At 41.5% G+C, this 19,746-nt stretch overlaps 1 protein-coding gene across 2 annotated transcripts in view; it reads left to right on the top strand.

The window, feature by feature from the left end:
• Positions 1-3,044: 3,044 nt before the first annotated feature.
• STMN2 (stathmin 2) overlaps positions 3,045-19,746 on the top strand; it is a 67,099-nt gene continuing 50,397 nt past the window's right edge. The window contains exon 1 of one of the 2 annotated variants that reach the window (XM_006168916.3): positions 3,045-3,300. In XM_006168916.3, the coding sequence (XP_006168978.1) occupies positions 3,282-3,300 (19 nt within the window). In that variant the 5' untranslated portion in view covers positions 3,045-3,281. Of the gene's footprint in view, positions 3,301-3,827; positions 3,877-19,746 lie in introns of those variants that run through there. The other variant, XM_006168917.3, reaches the window with a different exon arrangement.

Here is a 19,746-nt window from a genome sequence, read left to right on the forward strand (position 1 = left end):
GAGGATTCTCCTCTCTAGATCTCTGGGGGCTACTGTACCTCTAAAGTTAGACAGACCAACAAATCCTCTTTTATTGTCACAGCCAATGTGGGTTATTTGTTGTGTGTTTGCTTATTCCATCATAAATGGTCTGATACATAGGATTACATTCACCTTCCAAAATTAGTATCATTTTCTTAAAGAGGGTCGTATTTTCTTTCACCTTATAGCTTTTAGATAAAACTTGACTGATTTCATAGCAAAGCCTGAAATTTCATTAATTAAAGATTTGTTGATTAAGTGAATCATCGGAAGAAATGAATGAGTAAGTGAATAAACTATTGAATATTAAATCATTTCTCCTTTCAAATTTTCTCTTTCTCTCTCAGGCCAAGTTGCACATGGTGATGTTAAAGAAAAATGAACAAAACACTGATTATTATCCAGTTCTTTTAATTTATTTAGTCTTTCTTATCCAGTTGAAAATATTCCTGCTATCTGTATTCTATAGAAAATCCTATTAACCTATCCCCTCCCCTGCTAGACATTACATGAAAATCATACATAACTGAAGTTAGGCGACTAGCACTTAGAAAGCCAGAAATAAAGAAGAGTCACTTGTCCTTGTGTATACTGACCTCCCTCTTACATTCCTATCCATTAATAAGTAATGTTCACCAAAGAGTGAGAGTCCAGAACCTGGTGGCTTGCTTTCTCATTTTCTCTCTTTCCTTCTCTCTGTCTCTCTCTGGTGAGTGCACATGTCCTATAGCAAATTTAATAATGAGAATATTAAATACAGAAATAAAATAAACCTTAAAAAGAAAAAATTAGAATAGTACAATGAGAGTTTTATTTTCTTATAGTGGTCAAAAGTGAAACGGACCACATTCAACTGCCAAACTGTAGTTGTGAGGGACGTTAATGCCATGACTTACAGTCCTTGTTCTCCAAGGAAGCTGAAGTAAGTGTAGAGGTGACACATAGCCTAGGGCAAAGGGTGTGGTGGGGAGAAGAGGAATATTTTAAAGATATTAGTCATACAGACATACTGAAGATCCCTCATTTCATGACTGGTAACTACTCCTCTGGGAGAGAATTAAGTGTCATATTTAAAGTGGGAAATGACTAGAGCTGGAGAGAAAAGGGTTATTTATTTCCAGGCCCTGCCAACTTCTATATTGCTCTCTTGCTGTGTCACAGTCACAGACCTGAACAATGGCGGAAACAATAATTTCTAATCTTCCTGTTCAAGAAGTAATTTTATTGATCTCCACTTTCTCATTTATTTTCTCCATGATTCAGCAGGTCAGAATTTCTCCAGTTCTAGTAGTTTCCATTTCAGCAAAATGTCCATGGAGTTAAAATGTCTTCAAGTCAATAGGAGAAGGAATTCGTTTCAGCACCAAGGAGAGTGCCCTGCCATGGCTTTTTTGTATTTGAAAAGGCATCTTATTCAGGAGGCTAGAAAGAAAACTTTGAGACATGTCTTAATAGAAACTTACTCAGAACTTATTTCATTAACAAGAAAAAGCCTAATGATTTCTATAAAATGTAAAACTTAGCAGTTTTACATTTTTATACATGTTAATGATACATGTTAATGATCTCAAGAGTTCCATTCTTTCAGCTTTCAAATACATTAAAACTAGTATTTACCTGTTTTTCGTATATCAAAACCACAGTTCCTGCCTAGATTTGGAATTTGACATTGTTCAATGAAGTCACAGAAGTGTTACATGGCCAGTAATTAAATGTTCCATAAAAACAAATTCTAAAATCTTCCTCTCTGCTGTGTCCTCAGAGCTGTGCACATGGTAAATGCTCAATAAATATTGAGTCAAGTGAGAAAGAATGAATTGATGACTGACATTCACTAAGTGAAAAGAAATTAATGAATGAATGAAATGAATGCCTTGTTTGTAATGAAAGTCACTCTTAGCAACTGATCTCAAAAATCCTCACACATCACATTGATCAGTCTGAAACTTCAACACATATTTCCTTGGACTAATTAATGGAGTATCTCTAGACCTTAGAAAGGTGTGTCCAGACCTTTCATCTCCATTAAAATTTCAATGTGAAGAGATCTCCTTAGAGCTGCAAAGGTCACTATGGTTTTAACAGGAGAATCCTATGCTTCCAGGGCAGCATGGCATACACCTGTGGCCTCCAATGCCCAAACCGACCCACCACCCGAGTTCTGCCATGTTACCAGATGGATTGGGCACAGGTACAGGAGGCTAACCTCTCATCCTTACCACCAGGTCCCCAGCTGGGTTATAATTACCATCCCTATCCCTGAAATCAGGCCACACCTTCCTCCATGCCAAGGGGTAGAAGACACCAGGCTTCTCTCTCCTGAGAGACACTCAGGAGGTTAGAGACACCTGAGCCCAGATGCGCTAGAAGATAAAGAGTTAGTCTGCTCTGAGCTGCCACCATTTTCAGATTCGAGGTAGCCCCAGGAGACCAGAACCCACCAAGGACAGAGCCAAAGGTGAAGGAGAAAACATGAAAAAAAAAAAAAAAAAAAGTCAAAACTGAGTGTTTAAACAGATTTGTCCAACAGCATAATTGTGAGGACTTCTCAGACCTCTGAGTCAGACCCCTGAGTCCCTCTCCCCTTCTGTGTCTATTCGTGTGATGAAACGTGTGTGAATAAAGTCAAGCCTCCTGGCTCCTGTAGGCACAGCCCAGTTCTTAGCTCCTAGGAGGCTTCTGGGCTAAGGCTCCACTCTACTTGGACTGTACTATCCTGAGTGTTTAAACAGATTTGTCCAACAGCATAATTGTGAGGACTTCTCAGACCTCTGAGTCAGACCCCTGAGTCCCTCTCCCCTTCTGTGTCTATTCGTGTGATGAAACGTGTGTGAATAAAGTCAAGCCTCCTGGCTCCTGTAGGCACAGCCCAGTTCTTAGCTCCTAGGAGGCTTCTGGGCTAAGGCTCCACTCTACTTGGACTGTACTATCAGGGCCCCCAAAATGGGGGGAGCCTCCAGGCAAGGACTGATTTCCATTTCAAACTGCATTCTGGTACTTTGTACTCCAGCACCATTGGCCGATCAATATTTAATGCTTGGAGATTCTGACTCTGCGGGAGTCATGTCAGGGGACCTTGGGAGCCAATCTGCTTGAGCTTCTGAGTGATAATTATTCATGGGCTCCTGCCTCTTGCTCTTTCTCTAGCACGGTCCCACTCTGCAGACTCAGTGCCTTATTCAGTCTTCTCTCTCGCTCTCTCCGCTGCTGGAGCCGGACCCTTCCCCTTCGCCACCGCTCAGCATCTGCACGTCTCTACAATGGCTAAAACAGCAATGGGTAAGGCTCCGCGCCTCGTTCTCCCTCGGCTCGACCTGGACCCCACTTCTCCACCTTCTCTCTCTCTTAGACCTTTGAAGGCAGACGGAGATCATTTATAAAGAAAAAGACGTTAATGGCCATATAGAAGCCAGGAAGGACGGAAGCAGCTCTAAGGGAGGTGGGAGGGCAAAAAAAAAAAAAAAAAAAGGTCTTTGGAAATCTAAAGAAAAAAAAAATTTTTTTTTTTGAGATAGAAGCAGGTAAGTTGCCCTCCCATGGTAGGAAATTATCCTGTTTCCATATTTGAAACCAGGGCTCCGTCGTGAGACTAAGGAACTACCTTGAGTGTTTCAAATGAGGTTAAGGGACATTTTGAAAAGTGTTTTGTAACATCCTTTATTTCTTCCCTAGTTCAGAAAATGGGATAGGCGAAAGGGGAGGTTGGGATAAAAGAAAAAGAAAAATGCAAAGTCAAAGCGGTCCCACCTAAGCTGTTGGAGAGATGGGTGGAGACGAGGGGAGGGGGGGACGGGACACATTTTACGGTATTGTCTGGTCGGAGAACGCGCTAGTCCTGGGGCGCGGCGCTGGGAGGTAAGGCGGCCGGGGAGGGGTGGGGAGCCCTCCGCTCCTTTGTTTTAGGCCGAGGGAGGGGAGAGAGGAAGTCAAGAGGGAGTGGAGGGCGCGAGTGGGCAGCCGCAGGGGCGGGGGAGCGCGCTCTGGGGACGTTGGAGGGACACAGCTGGAAGGCGCTGGGGTGGGGTTTCTTTGTGTGCCGACCGGCGGTCCCGCGGGGGGCACCTCCACGCCCCGCGCCCCGCGCCCCTGACTTCCCAACCGAGTCTTCCCTGAGAGACCTGACCACTGACCCCGCCCTCCCCACCCTGGCCTCATTGTTCTCGTTATTATTTTCTTTTCAAAATTGTTTTTGGGGGGCGGGGTAGGAGGGCGCGGAGGTTAACACTTTTCTGTTTAGAGCACAATACGTGGGGTGTTTGGCCACAGACGCAGTAAAGGCGTTTTGGAACTCCTTTGACGGCTTTAGGGGAAAGCTGCCGGAGCCCAGACAGGTGTATAGTGCTAAGATCAAGATGAGTGAACGTACTCCGAAGCAAAAGAGGTCAAGGTCTTACACTGAGCCACAGTGAAATTTACATTTTGTGGGTCAGACAGAGCTAAATATCAGTAATTTCATGGGTTTAACCTCCGTCAGAGACAGAGATAGTGGAGACACAGAGAGACAGAACAAGATTCCAGATCCAGGGCCTTGCATCTCCGATCGCTCTAGCGTCTCAGGGGCCTAGGGTTTCAGCGCTCGGCGGCCCTGGGGTGGGCAGGTGGGGTGGGGCCTGACGGCAGTGGCGCCCCGAAGCACCCCTTCCCCGGGATCCGGTTGCGGGAAGAAAGGGAAAAGCTACCCAGAGGGCTCACTGCGGACGGCTCCGCCCTGCCCCACCCTGGCCGAGGAGCAGGAAAATCCTTAGGCTGGGAGACTGGCGGGGAAGTGGGGTATGGGAGGGGCCGCTGAGCAGTCTGTAGTCCTGGAACCGCTTTTTCCAGCCCTGCAGTTCGCAGTCACCCAGCGAAGCTCTTAGCCCAGGCGCCGAACCCCTCCCAGCCAAATGGGTGGCTCTGCAGAAAAATTGGCTCGAGCCCCGCCCGGCCACACAAAGGCGCGGCCGCACCCCGCCCGACCGCGAGACCGCAGAGGTGACCCCTTCCCCCGCTGCGGGGACGACTGTCTCTGCTCACGTACCCGCAGCCCGCAAAGCTCAGGGCCATTTTCCTGCAGCCCAAGGCCACGGCCCACAGTCTCTTCTCCATCACTTCCCAGGATAGAGACCCCGAGGTGGATCTCCCTACAAGGGACCCTCTCTCCTTCTGCTGGGCGCGGCTCGGCCCCACCCCTCCCAGCTAGGGCTCCGGCTGTCATCGGCTGGCCGGGTGGGGGCGCACGTGGCGATCTGGCGCGTGGAGCTTGGCCAGCCCTGCAGAGCCGGATGCCGCGCCCTGCGCTCCCCTCCCCGGAGTTGGGCATTCGCCCCCGCGGGTGCAGCCGGGGAGACAGGTTTCTGCGCAGTGTCCCGAGCTACCCCCGCTTCCCACAATTCGCAGTTCGCCTGCACGACCAGAAACCTTCTTAAGAATGGGGGTTGGGGACTATCTTGCTCCACGCTCTGCCTCCCTACGGAGAGGTTTCTGCTGCAAGGAGGCTGCAAACTCATTATCATCATTAGTGGTAGTATTTCCAATCACCGTTATTGTGGATCAGGACTCAGTGGCCCTATTTGTTCTCATTTGTTCAAAAGGGACGTGCATGGCTTTGGGTGAAGGATGAACCCTAGGTATACTCACTTTTCTTTCTGCTAATCTCCCTCACCCCATTCCTCCTCCTCCCCCCAAAAGGAAATATTTTCTCTCGGGTTGTTTGAGTTAAAAAGCGAATATATTTTCGCTTCCTGTCGGGATTATGCATGTTCATGTGGCTGGAATATATTGCAGGTGCTTGCTAGGGGCAGGGTTTGTGTGCCAATGATTGCTGGAAAATTCTCTGCAGAGAATTGTTTGTAGCTGCAATGGGTGAAAATATACATATATAATTGAGAGGTCATGATCGTCAACATAAGGCTGCATCTGTAAATATCTACATGTAAGTTATGTTCACATTTTTAACCATTTTAACCCCCCCTCCAAACTGTTTTACCAACTGCTGGTTCTTGGTCCGGTCTCAACCCTCAAAGAAACACGGACGGTGAAATGGTAGACGCCATTCCAATAAAAATCCCACCCGAAATATGACAGATGCAGGGGTCCTGTCTGCCATAAATAAGCTGCATTTCCAAATCATGGAAAGAAGCACTACCTCTGCAACATGAAAGTAATAGATTTTGAAGTCATTCCAATTGCAAAGCAGAATCAATTAGTCACCAGGGCGGGTGCTTTTTTTCCTGATTCATTACACAATTATCGTATTCAGCCTGATGGTACTAGTGTATATAATATTGCTCATTATCCTCTCCAGTGAAGTGGACACCTTCTAAACAAATATATAAACAACTACAATAGGTGATGATTTGATCAGGATTTCAAGGATAAAACAAATATCAGTAGTTGATTAGTACATTTCTTATATTTAGTTCATACCAAGCGACTTAGCTGCAACAGACGCTCTGTGGCCCAGTGAAGTTTGCTGCAGGTTAGATAGGACACATTAATAGACCCGGTGGCATTTGTCTTTTCATGTCAAAATCCTCCAGAAGAAAGTATATTTTTATTAAGACAGGATAATTTATGAGATTAAAATCTAGAACTTTGTTCAGTCAAAATTCACAATGGTTTTGTAATGTGACTTACCGATTTGTAGTAAATTGTTGTCTAAAGGGGAGAATAATATTTTTATTGTTAGAGTAGTTGCCTCTACTCTTAGTCATTAATATTTTTAGTAAAATTTTATTTTTTGTATTAAAAAGTTTTAATTACTTTTGGTTTTAAATATTTTATGTACTATTTCTGTGGTGCACTAACAGCTTTACTTACCTTTGGATTTTATTTTTATTTTTATTACTAATGGATAGATCATGGAATAAACATTTCATCTCTTGGAATAACATGACTTCCATTAAACCACTCATTCTCAGTGATTAAAAACGCTGCAAGAACCTCCTGTCAGAGTAGCATAAGCTGATTCATATAATAAAATAGTTTCCCCCTTATAACTTAATATCAAAATAGTACCTTAATTCCATGTCTAATAGTAGCTACCAAGTAGAATTTCTAAGTCAAATATGTATGGCTAAAAATGAAATGGAAAATGAATCAATCACATAATGAATTGAAGATTTTGTCATTGATAAATCCAGACCGTCTCTAGGAAAACTCCTGATTTTTCAAGCACCATTGTTTTCCACTGCCCCAGAATGAGCCCAACTATGTGCCTATGTCATCCCACTAGCTCAGTGTTCACACAAGGCCGGGTGAAGCTGGTCTCAGAGTCCGTGGGAGCTCACTGCACAAACCTAGGTTTGGGCGTGGCCATCCCAATCTGCTCATAGCTATCCCTGACTTACACCAATTTCTGGTTTTGGTGATGGAAAAACACGCATTATCCTGTTATCGCAGACATGCAACTATATACAAAAACTGGAAGAACCAAAATCCCGAATTAGTTAGTGACCCAGGTGTTTCCTAAACCTAGGGAGAGAGTCAATCCTACTTCTTTCCTTTGAAAAACCTTGGAGTCTGCATTAATTTTTAAGCCCACTAGAGGGCAATCAAGTTCTCTAAAGAGTAGATGACTTTTTTTTTTTTTTTGAGAGAGAGAGATTTTTTACTATAGGGCATGTGCACTCACTGAGAGACAGAAAGTGAGAAATAATCTCCCAAGAGGGATGGTTATACTGCAGTCTCTTCTCTTCCATTCTCCTCTCAGAATTTTGGGAACACGTGCACACATGCCCAGCATGTTTTGAGCTGCCGGGTCCAGAACTGGAACCATGATCAACTATGTGGGAGTCCAGCGACATAACCATTACGCCATCTGCTGGTCCCGAGTAGGTGATTGATTTAAACCTAGCTCCAAGTATTAGCTGTTTAATAGTTTAAAAAAAAAAAATATCTAGAACATTCATTTGTTGTTAAGTAAATGCCATGATTTTCTCTAGCGGGTGAACCAAGTTTGTGCATCTTTTAAAGGAAACAAAATAGATGAATGGTCAAGCTCTGGATGTAGATAGGCCCTAGTTAATTATTCCCTTATGACTTTACTTTCTGGAATACTTACGTTCCCTTGTTATTACAGTATTGCTTCGTTTATGGTACTTCCCGGATTTTGTCCTAAATACATGGTGAAGAACTTAAGTGTACACAGAAACATTGTTTAGGAACAGAATGCCTTTGTGTTTAAAAAGAGCAATAAACAAAAACATTGTACTTATTTATTTATTTAAAATGTTCCCAATGTTGAGGACACAGCTGAACACCGGAACACCGGCGTCTCAACCTCCAGAGAACCTAGGGACTTGCAGATCAAAAAGGCAGATAATAATGCATTACTGAGGAGGGGAACCAAAAGTGACTGTCACTAATTTTCCCTTCTAAGTTTATTTTTTTCCATCTAAAAGATACCTTTTAAAACCAAATCCAATGGGACTTCCATCTAATTTTTGCCAGCTTTCAACAATTATTGAACATCTTGCAATTTGCTTAGTAGAACATTGATGTTAATTTTAATGAAGTAAGAAAAAAATACATTAATTTTTAGGATCCTCAGTAGGAGAGTGCTTTTTCTGTTGTGGTTTATGTAACTATAATTTATCTGTAAAATACATAATAGTGTCCTGTTACAATGTTCCTTAATCCTTAATATACATATAAATACCTGTGGTTTTTTTTCATCAAAATGTAAATTCTGATTAGTAGGTCTGTGTGGAGGCCTGACACTCTATTAGACAATGCTAATTCTGACCCCCAGACATGTCAGTTTTAGACACATAAAGTTGTGATATGCACGTACTCTTCATAATAAGCTCTGGTATCGTGTTGTAACATTTTTAAATCCATGGCAATCTTTACAAAGTATTTCACTTCCAAACTCATATACTTAGGGAGTTTATTCCTCTGGGAATTATATGTTCTGTGCCATCTCTACGCTATCCTAATTGGATTTTTAAAAATATATTCATTACAGGACTCAGCAGAAGACCTTCAAGAGAATTGTGGAAAATGAGAATTTGGCTTCTTGTATGTGTGTGTGTCTAAGAAGAAATGAATGTGATTTATGGCACAGATGAGAAGGATGATAAATCAATAACGCTAGCTGTTACTTAAAAACAATGTGCAGGCCAAAAAGTTCAACCCAGAACCTTTTAGATGTGAGATAATGTGCAAAAGTTTGTAACCTCATTTACCATACAACTCATGCACCACAAATACCCCACAAACTGAAGAAATTAAAACAGAGTTGCTTGTTATTTATCACTTATGCCATACATATTACTTATCGAATTATACTAACAGAGTATTTCTTTACATAAGACAATATTAAGACTCTATTGAGTGCGACTGTGTGTTTGAAAACAGATTACAAGTGCTTTTTCTACTTGCTTAAACCAATAAAGGACCTCCATTATTCAATACTAACTTTCTAAGAAAGTTAATCTAGAGGGGAAAAAAGGATCTTCAGGAATACCATCAAAGATATCATATGTCAGTGCTCTCATATAGTAAATGACTGACCACAAATGTTACATTTCTGCAAATGCTATCCTGCAAAAATGACACTTTACACAAAAGGTCTCAAATTAGAAATACAGCATTTCCCAAATAGGGCACTAGGAACATGATACCACATTAAAATGGCCAGAGCTAAAGAATATATGGTACTGTTACTCAATACGAAGTCGGATTAAGTCTCATGGTTATCCATCCCTTTACTGTTATCATTGTTAACTATTCATTTCAGGGTCTTTCAGAAGCCGGAAGACATTCACTTGTGCAAATTCCTGGTACATTCAAGGAGAGAAAGAGGTGCTAAGATAGCATTATAAAAGCAATGTGTGTTTTAAATATTTAATCCTGGTCATTTGTCATAGCTGCATATATAACCTCAGTGGAGGTGACAGAAATCTAAACTTCGTGACCTTGAACCAAAAAGCCTACATTACTCATCCTTTAATCAATTTTTCTGCAGTGTTGCTTTCATATTTCTGGTACAGGTGTAAATTGCAGATTCTCTGAAAAAGGTGACTTTTATTTATTTGAATTCTTACACAAAACATTTAGCATGCTAGGCACTGTTCTAAGCAATTTATAATAGTTGTTGGAAAAGTCATGATGCATTTTTGCATAGAAAAAATATGTTATGGGGCCAGCAGATGGCGTAGCGTTTACATTACTGAAGTCCCACGTGGTTCAAGTCCCGGACCTGGTGGCTTGAAACACACTGGGCATGTGTGTTTGTGCCCAAGATCTGGGAAGAGAAGGGATTATGGCATGGCCATCCCCCCAGGGGGGATTTCTTACTTTCCTTCTCACTGTCTCTGTCTCTCTCTCTCCCCCTAATGAGGCAAAAATCTCTTAAAAAAAATAATAAGTCATCATTTTTCTGACAGTACAATACATATTTACTATGTTTATCATCTAATTGTCCTAAGAAGCAGATTCTTTTTTTTTTTTTTGAAAGATATTTGCTATGGAGTGGAGAAGCAGACAGAAAGTGAGAAATCACCCCTCAACGGGGGGTGATTGCCATGCCACAATCCCTTCTCCTCCATTTTTCTTTCAGGAGTTTGGGCATGCACACACACGTGCCCAGCATGAGTTGTTTTTTTGTTTTGGGGTTTTTTTTTAATAACTTTTTTTCTTGAGAGTTTTTTCTATAGGGTGCATGCACTTGCCAGAAAGAGAGAGACATAAAGTGAGAAATCACTCCCCAAGATAGCCACACCACAGTCCCTTCTCCATACTCCTCTTGGGATCTTGGGCATGCATGCACATGCACCTGGCATGAGTTTAAGCCATTAGGTCCAGGATTCAAACCACTGTCTACTACACGGGAGTCCAGCAACATAGCCATTATGCTAACTGCTGGTCCCACCAGTATCAATTTTAAGCCACCAAGTGCAGGACTTTAACCACAGTCGACAACATAGGAGTCCAGCAACATAAGCATTATGCCATCTGCTGGTCCCAAGAAGTATGCTCTATTATAGATGAGGAAACAGGCACAGAAAGGTGAAGTGATTTGCCCAAGGTTACAAAGTCAATCAGATCTAGAGTTTGGGCCTAGGCCATCCGACTCCAGAATCTTTAACTAGTATCTGCTAGTTTTACACCTGCTCCACGTAAGAGGTACTTCTACTACAAAGGATGAACTTCTGATTCTGCCATTTTGTTTAGCCCGAGATGGTATTGTCCTTTCTGAACACAGACTCACCTTGGCGAGGAAATACCTTCAAACTGATGACTGGCTTTAATAACTAACCTGGGGATTATTAAAATAATTGCCATGATTTAGGCTTTGAGAGAAGGACAGCTATGAGACCTCGGGGGTTGTGATGTATGGAACACGGAGCTCCCTGCAGCCTCAGCTAAGAGCACAGCAGCGAGTTCTGATGTGAACACACGACGGACAAATTCTGAAAAAAAAATGTTGACTTAATCTTGTCAGGCTCATCATGGCTAGTCCATTTCAAAATGGATTCTTAACTTCTTCCACGGACCCTAGATTTTAAATTTTCAATATGTTATATTGTGAAGTAAATTTATAACTGAAAGAAATATGGTCCAGACATTCACAGTTAATATAAGTGTTAGATATGATTTCGAGATTCCTTTCATCTGATTACCTCAAAAGCAGGCAGGCAGAACAGATCTGTGGGAAGACTGAATCCCTTGGGAGACATTTTTAATTATCTTTTAATAAAGAAATCAGGCCCTGTCATTTGTCAAGGAGACATTTGCAGTAGTAAAACCTGTGTTTATAATAACCTATTTTTATTAGTCATGATTAAAGATAACATTTTGTGTACATTTGTTCTCACAAAACACTTTTATGTGAATGTAAAGGTTAATTAATGCATCTTAGCAATCATTTTGCTAGTCATCTGGAAACATTGCTTCTCTAGAAATAGGATGTAAAAGAAGGAGCCACACATTATCACATTATACTATAAAATCATAACAAAAATTTTGTTTTTTCTCACTTGTAATTTTGTTGACCTTCATAGTTAAATATTTAATACTCTGAAAAATTATAGGTCCTGAAATTTGCTTTTGTGACAACTAATAGACCATTGGAGTTCACATATAGCACATTAAAAATAATTTACTTTTACAGAGCAAGAATATTGCCTAGTGGGACCAGCAAATGTAATGGTTACGTCACTGGACTCTCACATGGCTAACTGGGGTTCAAATCCCAGACTCGGTGGCTTGAAACTCACGCTGGGCACATGTGCATGCGTGCCCAAGATGCCTGGAGAAGAATGGAGAAGAATGGATTGCGGTGTGGCCATCCCCCATGGGGGCTGATTTCTCACCTTCTGCCTCTGTCTCTCTGACAAGCTCAAGTGCACAAACCCTATAGCAAAAATCTCTCTCAAAAAAAAAAAAAGGACTGATAATTCTTCTTCCCACCAAGATGTTAAAGCAATGCCTTTACAAATGCTCACTTAGTAATTTTTCTTCTATATTATTAGTATGTTGGATACTGGAGTTTGTGTACCATCCATTGTTATAAGAACGTAGTGAAACAATAGCTCATCAGGAATATGAATCTGTCAGTCCTGCAGTTGTGCATCTTTTTACCAGGATAAAAAGAACTAAATAAAATTTACTAAGACTAGTCCCAGAAATATTTTTACAAGAGAGCATCTTAAAGCATAAATTAAATTTTTATTAGCATTCTATTTTGTTCTTTTGAAAGGTTTTTTTTTTTTTCCTTACAGACTGCAGTCATATGATTTAATTCCAATTTAACAAAACTTCACAGGGAACCTAATAATCATCTTCTAATTCCAGCTTCTTAGTGAGAAGAAACCTGATTGACATGAAAAAGCCCCTACTTGTAATGTGAGGGAATGGGAATTGTGTATTATAAAAAAACTATGCATGGATTTCAATTGTTTTTAGCAGCAAAACAAAGCTGTGTGTTCATTCCATTTTACTCCAGCCTTTTAAAAATCATTTCATGAAATGACTGCTACAAAACAAACCAGAAACCACGTGAAAATTGCACAGTGACTTCCAGACTCTCATAGTAAGGGATACTAAACCATCTCAGGTAGTTGAACAAGGCACTAGGAGGACAGAGTCCCTGCAGCCTCCCTGGTAGCCCCGCTTCTGAATCTAATTACCTTTAGTATTGCAGGTATGTTTCTGATTTCTAATGCAAATATCTATCGGTATTTAACTCTTAACAGCTTAACCTGAGAGATGCCAGTCAGCATCCTTCTCATAACTATTGTTCAAGCACATGAAAATGATCAAAGTCTTGTGGTGATAGAGGACATGATCTAGCACCCCTATCACTTTAAAAATCATCTTTTCATTCTATTTCACACCATTCATGCCTCTTATAGGAGTGAAAAAAAAAAGGGCAGATAAACATAAAACATTGAAATATGTTCAAAAGTAAAATGAGATATCAAGATCTATTCATATGGGACCTTGTGGCTTTTAGAAAATATTACCTGTTTCATCTTTTTCAATTTGTATATAATCCCTATGAGGTGAGCATGTGTTTGAGTTGCCCTGTTTGAAGATGAGCAAATGGAAGCTGGAAGAACTGACCCAGTCAAGCTCACATGTGGTAAACTTCAGAGTCGGGAAGAGGAGATGGGTGTGGTACCGAATAGGTACAGATGCAGGTACAGGCATGCGGATAGAGGTGGATATAGCTTAGGTGGAGATGGAGATAAGACAGATATAAAACTAAACAAATTTAGCACCCACTGCATTGTCATGCACAGTGAGGGAAGCCACACTCGAGGCTTGTCATCAGTCCAAAGTCATTAATAACCAGAGTCACTAACTAAAGTCAAATAGACTTGAACAACAACTCTCTTTAAAAACGTGTACTAGGTAGTATAAAAATAGACGTAGACATGGCCCCCAACCTTGGGGAATTTGTTTTTGAAGAAATCAAGACCCCATACATGCCAAAGGCTTGAATAGCAACAATGGTCATTTAGGCCAGTCACAGTGGCACGGCAGTAACCATATGCTCCGTGATGCGGAAGCCATATAGGAAGGTCTTGGTTTCACATCCCAAGACCTCCCTCTATGTCCATAGTCCCGGCTGGCTGAAGCTGAGAGTGGATCACTGTGTGAGAACTCTGTTGGAAGTGCCTGTCTCTCTCTCTCTCTCTCTCTCTCTCTCTCTCTCTCTCTGTCTCTCTCATGGAAGAAATAAAATTTTTAAAAAGAATAATGGCAGTTTGGAGCCATAAATAGAAGCCTTCATCATTTTGACAATTTTATTAAATTACAGTATTATAACAGTATATAATAATAGACTAATAACGTCAGGAAGTTCTAAGCTCCACCAGGAGGCTGCAAAATTTAAATATTTCACAGCTATCTCTAGCAGTCAATTCAGCCAGAAAACCCTTTAGTTAAAATGCTTCTGAAGGTAGGGTACCGTGCTTGCTTGTGGCCCCAGCAGCGTCCAGAGACTGAGGCTAGAGGATCATGAAATCTTGTCTTAGAAACAAACAGAAAAATGCTGCTCAGATTTTTCTGAGCATCAGTAGCCTTCGAGTATTAGGATCCCATCTCCAGAGAGTCAGTGAATCTGAAGTGGGTCCCCTGAATTTGTATTTCTTTTCCATTTTATTTTGAAGGTTTTTGCCATAGGGTTCAATGTTTTCACTGGAGAGAGACAGTGAGCCTCCCTGGGGAGACAGTCACACTGTAATTCCTGCTCCTCCATTCTCTTGGGATAGGAGCATGCACACACAGGAGCCTGGCGTGATTTTTAAGCCACCAGATTCAGGACTTGAACCTCAGTCAGCAATGTAGGAAGCCAGCATCTTAACCATAGAGCCACCCACTGTTCCCCTGAATTCCATTTCAAATAAGCTCCCAGGTGGTGCTCAGGCAGCTGGTATAGAACCACACCCAGACCATCAGTCCAGGCAGCACATAGCTGTCCAGTATCAGAGGCCCCTCCTCTGACGAATTCTGCCGCGTGGACTCACTCACAGAGACAGGGAGTCTGAGCCCCGCAGTTCTGCCCCCTGCCAAGTGCTGCTGCTGCTGCTGCATTGAAGAAACAGTCCAGGAGCAGGATGCTGAAGCCCTGAATTTTAGTCTTTATCCCACCATCTGACGGGTCAGCTCAGTATTCCTCTCTGCACCTCTACTGCAGCACCTGCAAAGTTGCTGTCTTAGCTGCCTGTCCATAGCAGAGGGCCTGGTCAGAACCACGGGGGTGAATGTGAAAGTGGTTAGTATCCATCAAGTGAGATATGAAATGCAAGGGACTGAGTTTTTAAATTATCATTAGAAATAACTATGGCCATGTTATTTGAGAAAATACCAATGTTGGGACCAGCAGTTAGCGTAATGGCTATGTCGCTGGACTCCCACGTAGTCAACCGCGGTTCGTGTCCTGGACCCGGTGGCTTAAAACTCACTCCAGGTGCGTGTGTGTGCATGCCCAAGAGCCCAAGAGGAGAACGGAGGAGAAGGGATTGTGGCATGGCCATCCCCCTCGGGGGGTGATTTCTCGCTTTCTGTCTCTTTGTCTCTCTCTGTCTGGCGAGCGCACGCGCTCTATAGCAAAAACCTCTCAAAAAAAAAAAAAAAAAGAAAATACCATTGTTCATGCATTTACAATGAGCAAAGCAGGGTTAGCAGAAACTGAGTCATTTGCTTTTTGGAAAATACTTCCCAGATAATGAAAACGGAAATGAAATGCTGTTTGAAAGTCTTAGAAAACATCTGCCACTTTGGAAGACTCATCCTTAGCACCCACCTAACTGTCTCTATGTAGGTAGATATTAAGATCCTTTCTTAAATATTTCTTCTTATTATTGATGGATGGCTCAGGAAAAGCAATTAACTTACCCAAGTTTATATTGCAGTCAGTCCCCAACCAGTCTTTTTTTCCCCCTAAGAATTACTTGATTTGATTTTATTTATTTGATAAATCAAATTTTTATTTGACCAGAGCGAAAGTAAGAAAGCAAGCTGCCAGGTCCAAGACTCAAATCTTAGTCGGCCATGTGGGAGTCCAACATCTTAGCCACCACACCACCTGCTGGCCCCCTCAACCTTGCTTTTCCTCGGTACAACCTTAAGGGAAGTTGGGTGAGTGGTGGCCCACAGTAGCAGTCACTAGGCTTAGAGCCTCTCTGGGCAAAGCAAGGGTTACCCGGCAAGTAGCCACAGACAGTGTGAGAAGGTGGACACGTCAGAGGTAAAATTGGGTACTCACTTTGCTTCTGGTCCTGGGTTTGCCCGTCTCTGCACCACCTTGACTTTCTCCACCCTCCGTGTCTGCCTCTAAGGCTGCATGTGTCTCACACAGAGCAACCCAGCTCTAAGAGTTCAGTGTGTTGAAAGCTTGTTTTAAGGCTGCCTTCAGGTCAGCTGCAATGGTGCAGAGGAACCCAAGGCTCCATAATGCCAAGGACATATGGGAAGGTCCCAGGTTCGAATTCTGAGGTCTCAGTTATAAATTGGGCTCACGCATGCATGCCTGTGATCCTGGCTGGCTGAGGCTGGGTGTGAATCAGTGTAAAGATTCTGTTGGGAGTGCCCTTCTTTCATGGGAGAAATACATAAATAAAGTAGAAAAAAGATTTTAAAAACTACCCCCAAAAGTTAAAACATAAGGGTAAACTCTGGGTAATAAGGAAAAGGAGCTTGTTGTGACACTCAAAAGAATGCAAAATCCTATGAAAATTAAAAAGCAGCATGCTGTGCTTTCTTACAAGTGCTTATATCAGGAACTTCCTGTTCCGGGTAGGAGAGAAGCTGACAAGTGCTTAGGTCAGGAACTTCCTGTTCCGGGTAGGAGAGAAGTTTAGCAGATTAGCGTTAGTAAATGTGTTAGTAAATGTGGTTTAGAACTCTGCGCCACCACTCACCACCTGAGAACCCTTGAGCAAATTACTTACCATTTCCATACTGCACTTTTCTCAGTTATGAAGTAGGGAAATAATATCTAAGCCGCATGTTTATTATGAGACTTAAGTAAACAATTGAATATTAAGCACTCGATAAAAATATTGATTCCCTTCATTGTCTCCCTAAATGAATAACAAAAATACTGAATAAAATAATGAAAACCAAAAGTAAGCATCTCCATTTTATGCTTTGTCGATTTCAACATGTAATAAAAAATCCACTTGAAATTCTTTGGAACTGAGGCAATGATTATTCTTCAATAAGGGGAAAGACGGTATTATATTTATGACACGGCTTCCAGTGAAGTCTGTCTCTAAGACAAATCCATCCTGGGTAACAACAGAACTTAATAACTGAACATTTTATTTAGGTCATGCATGAAAGTAACACCTTTTCAATCAATAGTGGTTCAGGTACCAATCAATAGTGTTATTGCTATTCTAAAAATCTGTAGGATGTTAGCACAATGTAATTCCTAGAGAAACCAAGGTGTCTTGAGAAGTCATGTTAGCATTCACCCGGCATCTGATTTTACAAAGGCTTAAGGAGGATAACTGGCTACCGTATGAAAGCATTTGAGACATCTTGTTTGGCTTTCAAGACAGGAGCTCATAAAAATGGATGGTACATAAACTAGAAATGATATTTATGTATTTATGTTAAGAATTATTTTATTTAACTTTATTTATTTAAATATGATCAGTGAGGGGCGGAGTGAGAGAGAGAAAAAGAGAGAGAGGGAGGGAAAGTGAGAAAGCAAGCCTCCAGGTCCAGAACGTGTACTGCAGTCAGCCATATGGGAGTCCAGTGTCCTCAACCACCAAGCCACCTGCCAGTCCCTAGAAGTTATGTTTATGACCAAAGATATATTAAGGAAAATATGTGTTTATGTTTTCAACTTTAGTGTAGTTCTTTATCAAATTAGATACTATTGAAAATAATAATGTGCATAGAAAAATACTCACTATTTTTTCACATTTGTAAGCCATAAAATGCAGATAAGATATACTCCTACTTTCTCATAAACATAGAGTAATGACAAATGAGGAGCTTCTTATAAAAGTACCATGACGATTTAAATTCCCACAGAGCCCTAAAGTATTGCACTGGGTATAAGAGTTCGGCTTTGAAAAAAATATAGGCCTTTTTTTCACTTATGAAAGAACCCCAATGAGATTCTAAAATGCCTAGCCAGGGAAAAGAATTGTTTCTCTCCTACCAACCAAAGATTTGGTTTAAAAAAATAGTAGTTAAGTTTAATCATAAAATAGAACAAATGGAAAATGAAATTCAGTGTTTAGGATAAAATGTTTTCTCTAAGTTCAGGATCAATGATTAAGAAAGACTGAATTAAACAATTTTGAAATAACTGGATTCCATTTATTGAAATTTTTATTAAAATGAATTAAAAAACAACTATACACAGTTGCAGTCTATATTGGTTATGAGTTGTAGCAAACTGTTATAATTTACCCAAGATAAGAAATGCAGAAAAGTGTCATTTGGGGGAGAACACTGAGTTTTGAGTCTGATTCATATAGCTGAAAAGATTAACAACCGATCCACTTTAAGTTGCAAAGGCAAGATGTTACTCCTAATGAATGACAAATAGCCATGAAATTATTCTGTCCAGAAAACTGCATGTTTTATCCCTTTTGATCAATTTTAGAAATGCCTGTAAATACATGGGGTAAGGATTGTTAAGAAGTCAGAAGATGTCTCAGAATAGCTTCTAAGGAAGCATATGCTCTTTAGAAAAGCAATAGTAGCCAGCTTCCTAAGTCAACCTTGACTCTCACTTTCCTTTCCTGCCTGCAAACTCCTTACGTTTATTGTCCAACAATCAAGGTAGCAATTAGCCATCTTGCAGCTGCTTTGCATTGTCATCTTCCCTGTCAGTTATTGCCTGGCAACTCTGCATGAGCTGGTTACACGTCACGTGTTCCTATGCACTTTCATTTAACGTTTATGGCAACTCTGAGACATAGACGTTAAACTCTGAGGCATAAACTCCTTTCTCCCACTTGACAAGAAGGAAAAACGCAAGCCAAGAGGAGCTCAGTGATTTGCGCTGGGTCACTAAAGTTGGTCAGGGCAGAGCCAGGTTTTAATTTAACACTCCACTGTGTTCCAGTTCCCTCATTTTGAACTATTTTTTTCCTTATCTTGCACTGCAGACATATTCTTCTCTTCTATCCCGCTCTCCTGAAGGCTTTTTTTAGACCAGATACATGTTCCATTTATGTGATTCCCCTACAACACCTATGTGGTCTGCAGTAGTGAGACTACTGACTAGCGTGTGTTTGGTTCCTACGCGTCAAGTATCACGTCTGTGCCACACATCCTGTGAGGATTACCACCATCTCTATTTGCATAGGTGGAAAAGGGGGAGGGGGAAAGTCACACGCAGCCAACAAAAGTGGTAGCATCAGGGCCAGTCCCATGGCCTAGTGGTTAACAGAGCTGGGTCCCACTGGGACAGCCAACAGGGATTTGAGTCCTAGTTCTGAGGGCTTGAAAACACACCAGGCATGTGCGTGTGTGCCCCAAATCCTGACAGGAAGGAGAAATTAAGGAGAAGGGATTATGGCATGATCACTCCCCATTATGGGGCACTTTCTTTCTGTTTCTCCCCCTCTCTCTCTGGAAAAAAAAAAAAGAAGAAGAAGAAGGAGGAGTAGCACCAGGATTAAACAAATTAGTCTGGCCCCATAACTGACTTGATTAACTGCTTTGCAGTCTTCCTTGGACAGAGTAGCAGCTCAAATTAGGTTTGGGTCTAGTGATTCGATGATAAGGGCAAAATAAGTAAGAGAAGCAGGCAGAATT

Source organism: Tupaia chinensis, unplaced genomic scaffold, assembly GCF_000334495.1.
Source record: "Tupaia chinensis unplaced genomic scaffold, TupChi_1.0 Scaffold146445_1, whole genome shotgun sequence".
NCBI lineage: Eukaryota > Metazoa > Chordata > Mammalia > Scandentia > Tupaiidae > Tupaia > Tupaia belangeri.